The sequence below is a fragment of the Fulmarus glacialis genome, unplaced genomic scaffold (assembly GCF_000690835.1).
Source record: "Fulmarus glacialis isolate BGI_N327 unplaced genomic scaffold, ASM69083v1 scaffold37603, whole genome shotgun sequence".
Taxonomy (NCBI): Eukaryota; Metazoa; Chordata; class Aves; order Procellariiformes; family Procellariidae; genus Fulmarus; species Fulmarus glacialis.
The window spans coordinates 264-9,340 of NW_009205473.1; the positions used below are offsets into that span (position 1 = coordinate 264).

Sequence of the window (9,077 nt, forward strand, 5' to 3'; positions counted from 1 at the left end):
CTGCACCCACACAGCTGCTCACTCATTCCTCCTCCACCCCCCCAGCAGCACAGAGAGAGAATAGGAAGAACAAAAGCAAGAAAAACTCATGGGTCAAGATAAAGACAGATTAATAAGTGAAGGAAAGAAGGGGAAAAAAACAAGTAATGCAAAAGCAATCACTTCCCACCTCACACCAGCAGACAAATGCCCAGCCAGTCTCCAAGCAACGGCCACCCTGGAACACAATTTTCATGTCCCAACCCACTTTCTTCTTCCCCTACCACTTCAGTTTTATTGCTGAGCTTGATGTTGTACGGTATGGAATATTCCTTGGGCCAGTTTGGGTCAGCTGTCCCAGCTGTGTCCACTCCCAATTTCTTACCCACCCCAATCTATTTGCTGGGGGCAGGGGGAGGCAGAGTGAGAAAAAGAGAAAGTTTTGACACTGTGCAAGTACTGTGCAGCAATAGCCAAAACACTGGTACATTATCAACACTGGTTTTGTCACAAAATCCAAAACACAGCACCATACAGGCTGCTATAAATAAACTTTAAATAAATTTTAAAATTAACTCCATCCCAGCCAGACCCAGTACGAGATGGTAGTAAGATTCTTTTCCCAGTGATTGCTGTTTCTTGTGTGTTTCAGAGACGAACACTTAACTCATTGCTGGGAAAAGTTTTCTGGTCTCTAACAAAAACAAGAAGGTTGCTAAAGGTGAAAAAAATAATAGAGCAGACATTGATACAGTGTAATCAAGGATTGATAAAAGAAGCAGGGTTTCAAATTAGCTGGAGTGGAAGGTGGAAGGAGCTGTTGCTAGACCCCTTGAGATATTGAAAGGGTAATAAAAGGGAGCAAGAAGGCGAGAAGAGACCAGGAAGTTGAAGCATGGCTAGGGTTGATGGGGAGAAGCAAGGCTTCAGGCATGGTACAGAAACATAACCAGAACACATACAAAAAGAAGGAGTATAAGGAGTTGTACAGAGTCCTGGCTGCAAAGCAAAAGAGAAAAGTGGTATGAAATATATGGGAAGAGGTGACAATAATGATACAGATCTGCTGGCATGAAGTGGCTGCAGTAGAAGAGTGTAACAAGGAACACAGAAGCATAGACTGCAACTGGAGGAATGAAGAGAGCACTGCTAATGTGTGTAAGATCGGCATGTAGGATCTAGGAAGTGTGATGATTTAATCTATTCAGACCGCTGAATTGGTGGTTTCATAAGCGTATATGTAACAGCAGGGGAAGTATATTTCATTATTTTAGCACTGGCTGTTTACTATGGTGCATTATTCAAATAGAACAGAGGAGTTACAGAGAAAAGTCATATTGGGAAGCACAGATAGACTTATTAGTGGAATTCAACTTTTAAAAAGCATGAATAATTCTTTGAGTGTAAAAATAAATTAGTAAGAACATAACTGACAATATATATGGCTCAAAGGTCCACAGAGCCACTAGTTTGTTCCCTTTCAACTTACTTACACTTCTGATCTACACAATGTCCTGTGGCATTGAAGTTCCACAGGTCAGATAGGTAGTATATTCTGGGAGGTGCAGGGACAGGGAAAGAAACTTTGCTGCCTGATAACAAGGGGTACAAAATGAAATATTCTAGTGTTGTAAACAATCTCTTTCCCCTATTCACCTCTTTCATGCTGGCCTTAATTTTTTAGGCCTCTAAAACATTCTGCTGCAGACAGCTTTGCCAAGATTATAATATTTACATTATTAGCATTTATGCTTTTAACAAGTAGCTCCACAACAGGTTGTGAAATTTTACTGTGTCTTTATGTTTAACTTCCTGGCTGTTTGGGGATTTTGTCTTCTAATTAGCGAAGTAGGTTTGGAGCCTACAATTGCAATTTCTGTTTTCCATTTTCTTTGGCATTGACATTTCTTTGTTGTGTATTTCTAAAATACAGGTGAATGTTCTTTGTGGCTCCTGCTAAAAAATTTAATATGCCTAGACTCAGTTTTTTTATTACTTAATGCTCAACCGAAAATTAGGAGCGTGGGATTATTCCAAGGTATTAGCTGCAGTAATACAAATCTCTTCAGCTAAAGCACTGTCTTAAATGGACACTGTTCTGAAAATACGCGAGGAGGTTTTTTTGCTTGCTGGATTTTTAGGTAACTTCTAGAAGTGTCTCAACTTGATTGAAAGGGTACTGCTGCCCTCTCTGACTTAAGCTCCACTACTTCAAGAACTACTTATTTTCCATTAAAATAGAAAAATCTTCAGAAGCACTTGCGGTCTTTTCAGTACGAGAAGTGCACTTGCTTTGTGCTTTTGTTGGATCATCTTTTTCCATCCATGCTCAGATATCCGCCTTCCTCTTAACTGCAGCAATTGTTTATATGGAAAGTGAGTGCTAAGACTGAGATATTTTTAGATGCCTTTAATGTAATGCAGTAGCTGTAAAAGAGGAGCTGTTCCAGATGACCATCTGGCTCTCTGCAGGGGCTTAGTAAATCACAAGTAGTTCAGCAGACCCAAGTTGAGGATCCCTGACACTCTGGTTTCCCACTTGAGACAAAGCTGCTAAAGCTGCCTCTGCCCATGTATTCTCATTCCAACTCTGCATATTGCATCATGGATAAAAACCAGCCATGTTGACACAAAAGAGGAAAAAGATGGGCTGGGATAAGGACGGGCAAAGCTGGTGGGTTGTTTAGCTCCTTTCTGAAGGGTTGGTTCCATAAGCAAGTTTCCCTGGCAAGAGAGACAGTCGTGTCAGCACGGCAAAGGGGCAGCATGCAGACAAGAAAGGGCAGGCTAGGAGGGGAAGCATGAAGGCTGCTGAAAAATAGAGAATACTTAGTTTCATATATCATCTTTGTGAAAGATAAGCACCTGACCAATTTCAGTCACAAAAAGTATATGTTGAGCCAGCAACCATGTAGGACGCATATGTATGTCTGAATTCCCGCCTCTCTTGATAGACATACTCATTTAGTAACCACTGGTCAGCTACCTTTATTTGTGATCTGGGGCTCACAGAATCACAAAATAGTTAAGTTTGGAAGGACCTCTGTAGGTCATGTTATCCAGCCCCCCAGGCAGGGTCACCTAGAGCCGATTACCCAGCACCATGGCCAGACAGCTTTTCAATATACGAAAAACATTCAAAATTTAGAATTTCTTCTTTTTGTTTTCTGGGGTTTTTTAAATATCTAAATATCTTTTTGTTGGAGTAGGTGATCATCCATTGATTGTTCAATTTGCTGCTAAAGAAGCACAAGTTTTGTGTGACGCTGCCCGTATCGTCTGTCCTTTTGCAGATGGAATAGACCTAAACTGTGGCTGTCCTCAGAGGTAAAGTTTTTAAAAAGCTGGTGAAATAATGATGAAATAATTTGAGAATAAAGAATGCTGGTCTTCATTTTCATAGTAATTTCTGTCTTAACTTTAAAATAGACTTTGAGAGAGAAACAGCTTTTTAACCTGTCAGAAATGTCTATGTGGCAAGACACTGTTCTGAATGTTCTGAGATGCCTGTCACCATGGTGAGACTGGGAAAACCAGGTGTATTTCCCAACATGCCATTTTTCTTTTCTGAGATATTGAGTGTCGGCTGAGAAGTGAAGTGTCCATCCCTTCTCAACAGCTGTTAAATATGCATTACCAAAAAGAGCTTGCTGCAAATAATTTAGAGAGTGTTTTGAGAAATGATATGGCAATTCCCAAAATGACGAGGCAAGTCCCTGACGTCTCAGACTTCTGCAAGTGAAGGATAGTCTCTAAAATATAATTATACAGATTATATTATTCAGGAAGTGCTGAAAAGAGTTTCTTCCATCTTTTATTAGGTTTATAAGTACAGTGAATTAGTGATCTACTTCTCAATTAAATTGATAAAGATTTTGTCTCGACAGTGAAATAGAGTAGTAATGCACAAAGATTCTTGCTAACTGGTTCAATTGAGAACCATTTATTACATACTTGTCAGGCAGTCTTTTTCTAAGTGAAGAGCTCAAAAATAAACGTGGGAAAGCAAAAGATAATACTACGGTGCAAATACTTAATTTGTCTATTCTAATTAGGTTGTCTTGACTTAAAATTATAGTATTTGAGAAAACTCCTTTCTGGAGAGATCTGAGACTTTGGAAGTGTATTTTTTTTTCTAAGCTAACTACAGTTAAGTATGCCAAACTGTAAGTTCCTTTTAGGCCAAAAATATATGCTTACGTTTGAATCCTTTGTTTCTTGTGCATGCTGGTTTAAAAATAACAAAACTTTGTGCACTTAATCTGCCTTTATAAGAAAAATTGTTAAAAAAAAAAACCTGCTGCTGTTAAGTGGAAGCAAAGGTTATTTCCTGCCAATCAAAATAAAGTATTTTGCAGTTGAGGGAAAACAGAATATTACTGAAATCATATCCTTACTTGCATTTCAAAAATCTTCCTTTTCAATCCAGAGTCATTTTCTGTTTGGAAGAAATCCATGACCCAATGGAAGGGGAAACATCAAACTATTTTAATTTTATGTATGATCTAAACCATTGTTGATGAAATGTTAATTTATCTTCCTTGTGAGTCCATTTTGTGGACAGAAAATTGAACTGGAAGAGATTAGTAAGTTGTCCAAAGTTCTAACAGCACAATGGAGACTGAACCAGGATCTAAAAGCTGGTGTCAAACTGCAAACGACTCATTGATCTACAGCCAGTACTATCTCTGTTTACTCAACCACACATTCTAAAGGTCATAAGGAAAGAAACTGAGGAATTTGACTGAAATTGATCTGCATTTTTTCAAATGTAGAATACAAATGTTCTCTTTCTTTTAAAGATGGGCGATGGCAGAAGGTTATGGTGCTTGCTTAATAAATAAACCAGAACTAGTTCAAGATATGGTGAGACATGTACGAAATCAGATCGACAACCCTAGATTTTCAGTATCTATTAAAATAAGGTAGGTCTAACTTAAGTGCTGTTTGTGGTACATGGGAGAATCCTTTCAGTTTTTTTTAAAGAAACGTGTTAGTGTAATAGTTAGACTATACTTTAATATATGTAATTCTGTTAATGTAATATTACACATTATAACAGTTTCCTTACCCGTGAAGACTGCTGAGACTTTTTGACCCCAGATGGTGAAAGAATATCCGGGGCAAGTAATCCCAAACTTAGATAGTAGAACCAGCAGTTACCCAGATAACATACTGGATGCTGGAGTTTTCTTGCAATCCAAACAACATGAAAGTACAAGTTAAAAGGTCTAGGGTTCCATAAAAGAAAAGCAATGCATAGTCTGTATCATCACAAGCATTTACTTTGTGAGCTGTTGGAGGCCAGAGCCATAGTTGCTGTTGGCTATAAAGGGAAGGGTAACAAAACTGGGAACTGGTCCCCACAGCTGCTGTAAGGAACACATTCTGCTTCCCTTCATCGCTTTCTAGACTTCTGTAAACCGTTGCTTTGCATTGCTTTGTACCACTTCATCTGCTATTTATCCACACATGCCATGTGGCTTAGTTAAGTTTCAACATGGTTTGCAATCCTTCAGGAAAGGGAAACTATTATAAATCAGAATTTTTTCCATAAAATATGCAAAATAATGATGTTTATTTTAGAATCTTTTGGGCATCCTTGCTCAATCTCTATAAAATTTACCATGTATATTTCAGAGATGTGATATAATTGGGAAATGCTAAATGAAATACTGGTGTCAATGCATTAAACTCACGTCTTTATTAAAAAAAAACTTTTATCTTCCAACAGTAATATTTTCTTCATTTATACTGTTATTTATACAAATCTGTGGTAACTCCTGCTTATGGAGGGGAGCTTTTTGTACAGTTCAGATAACTTACTATCTGATGTTTTCATTTCTTGGAATTTTAGGATCCATGAGGACTTAAAAAGAACAGTTGACCTGTGTCAAAAAGCTGAAGCAACTGGAGTTTCGTGGATTACAGTACACGGGAGAAGCGTAGAAGAGAGACATCAGCCTGTACATTATGATGCCATTAAAATAATTAAACAGAGCATGTCTATACCTATTGTGGCTAATGGAGACATTAAAACTTTAAAAGACACTGAAAATGTTCATCGCTTGACAGGAGCAGATGGTAAGATTAAACATACTCTATTTTCTAAGTAAACTTACGAATCAGATTTCAACGTATTTATTTTGGCTATAAGTAGGACATGATTTGAGTGCTTTTCACTCTTTGAGGAGACAAATGAAAGAGGATATTTTAGATGTCTTATAAAGTCATAAACAGAATCACTTGTAATCATGAGAGCACTAGAGCACTGTTATTCAAAGCCACAAATAATGATTTCCGAGGCAAATTACAAAAGCTCTTTGCTTAATTATGCTATCTCATCACTCAGTAGTGGAGTTCAGGGGGACCTTCAGACATTCATTCCGTCTCTTTATGGAGCTGATCATCTTTTAAAGAACTGTAAACTGCCACTTGGAAATCTCTGCTTCCTGTACACGGGAGCGGATTTCTTACAGTAAGAATATGGCAGAAAAAGGAAATATTGTTAAGCCAGATACTTGACAGTTAAGATGGTTAGCTTCAAGGACACAGTGAGGCATTGCACTCTCAGATCTGTGTGTATTTACCTTGTTTTACACTTCAATGGTAAAATTTTGGAGTAAAGGATTGCCCTGCAGTTATTTAGTCACAACAGATTCCTGCAACTGTCTGTGGTTTCAAGACAATATAGAAATTCAATATATGTTTTGAAGAGGTGATCTTTATCTACGCACTTTGGATCTTGCAGCTAGAGAATAACAGGACAGAGAACAGTAGCTAGTGTCATAAGGAAAAGTTCATGTGGCAGGTTTCTTTTGACACTATCAATGTTTAACAGCAACAACAAAAACTAACTGAAGCAAACTTCTATGCTGCTACAGTGACTTTCCCCCCAAATACAAAGCAGGAAGGAAATACATAACAGAAAAGAATGTTCTCATAGCCCAGCTGACCTTCTTCAATAGCAAAAATATAAAGCATTAGCTCTTTTCTGTCATGTACAATAGCGAAAGAAATTTGTCATATTTGATCATCGTATTTTTTAAGAGACTAAGTGTGATAGATTATATGGTGACAGCGCAGGAAAACAGAATCCCTTAATAGCAGAAAAATTACAATAGAACTTGTATGGGTTTATCTGACAATTTGGGATTATAGTTGCAAATACACTGGCTTGTTCAGAAAGATTTACTGCAGACCAAGAGCCCTGAGATTTATATAATTGAGAGATTGAGCTCTTACTGGAAGAAAGGTTCTAGGTCAGTGAATCAGCTGAGTTGCACTAAAAATGACTAAATTTAGCATATTGCTACTCTTGTGTCTTTCCATCATAATTTTATGTTAAAAAGACAGGCTTGTATATGTGTAGCAAATAAAAACAGAATACTATTGAATTGCAGTTTTAAAAGTAGGGAAGAAAGGCTTGTGTGTCCTGTGTTTCGTTTCAAAATTTCTAGAAGGGTACGTCATCAAGTTGAATGTGTTGACAGGTAGTCTGGGTACTCTGAGGTTTGGATTGTTAAATGGATTTCTCTTGTATAGCTGTAATACTCATTGCTGCTGTTCTCCCATTACTTGTCTGTGAGCTTTGGGTGGTTGTCCTAAGGGATGCTATAAAAAATCTACAGGAAGATTTAAGGTAAAATTTAAACTATAATGTAACTTACTGCCTTAATTTCCAATTTGAAGGTATAATGGTGGCTAGAGGACTCTTAGCAAATCCGGCTATGTTTGCAGGATACGAAGAGACACCTTTGAAGTGCATCCAGGACTGGGTTGACGTTGCTCTTGAGCATGGAACTCCTTTTACGTGTTTTCACCACCACTTAATGTACATGATGGAACGGATAACTTCAAAACAAGAAAAAAAAGTTTTTAATGTTTTATCAAGTACCTCAGCAGTACTAGATTATCTGAATGACCATTATGGTGTGTGCTGACTGAAAGTATTTTAGTTCTATGTAAACTTGTATTTTGCAATTGTCGATACATTGTTAAAGTTTTGATTGGATTCCTACTTTTTAGTCACATTCATATATTGCCTAAGTATTTTCAACACAGCATAACATGATCAGGGTGATACTTTATATTTTTAGTATTTTTATGTCAGCATTTTGCACTCAAGAAAATATTCCATATTCCACAAATGTGGAATTCTATTTACAATGCACTACTACACAGAGGATTGATTATTGTAAGACTCCAGTAATTTAATTTTTTTTTTCACCAGACAATTGCTTACAGCAATGTGTTTGCAAAACTAGGGCCTTTCTTATGTTAAACCCCCTAAAATCAGAGAGACTACTCATAAATAATACCAAGAAACTCAGACCAAAAGAATACAAAGGGAGTAATTATAGAAGTTTTTGCTTTAACTGACATAAGATATACTTTTAAATTTGAGTAGATACTTCAAGCTTGAAGACTGTGAGGCCTTGAAGCCCAGCATAGTACCCCCTTAAATTAAATGTTCCTTTTGCAGACTAAAACTTTCTAAACTTACTTAAAACTCAGAAAAATTTCGCGCTTTGTACAGCAAAATAAACCTGGAATAGATAAATGATGAGGGAAGGAAAGAGTAAAATGGAGAGATAGTTTAAACTAAGTACAAACTTAGTTAAATCTAAAATGCAAGACTCAAAAGTTCAATCTAACTAAATTCAGTTTTATCTACTGTATAATAATTATATAAAAGATTAAATCCCTGTCATCTACCAAAACAGAACTTTATAGGTCAAAGAAAAGCTGACAGATTCTCTCAGTGGGGCTCTTGCAGTGCTTTCTGCCTGCTGGCATGTTGCTTATCAAAGCATGACAGCCACTTGGCTTTGAATCGTTGTATAGGAGGGAAATAGTGAAAATTAGAACAAGATAATAACATTACACACCAGCTGCATTTGTTCTGCAAGGGAAATTTCACAAATCTGTGCGGTACAATTATTTGTAATCAAATAATTTGTTTTCTTTATATGTTTACACAGAAATTCATACCAGAAATTGCTTAGTTTTCTGACTCTGTTACTTCTACGAATATGCAAGTGAATAGTTCTGAATTTTCTAAATAAATTACTTGGGTTTGTATACAATTGTAATTT

General features: G+C 36.9%; 1 protein-coding gene across 1 annotated transcript; it reads left to right on the forward strand.

Moving 5' to 3' along the window:
- Positions 1 to 3,188: 3,188 nt before the first annotated feature.
- On the forward strand, positions 3,189 to 8,257 carry DUS4L (dihydrouridine synthase 4-like (S. cerevisiae); the record flags this gene model as incomplete). Its single annotated transcript, XM_009575401.1, has 4 exons — positions 3,189 to 3,306; positions 4,782 to 4,904; positions 5,837 to 6,063; positions 7,672 to 8,257. Coding segments are annotated over 4 exons (719 nt in total), but the record flags the coding sequence as incomplete, so codon positions are not given.
- Between the last annotated feature and the right edge of the window lie 820 nt (positions 8,258 to 9,077).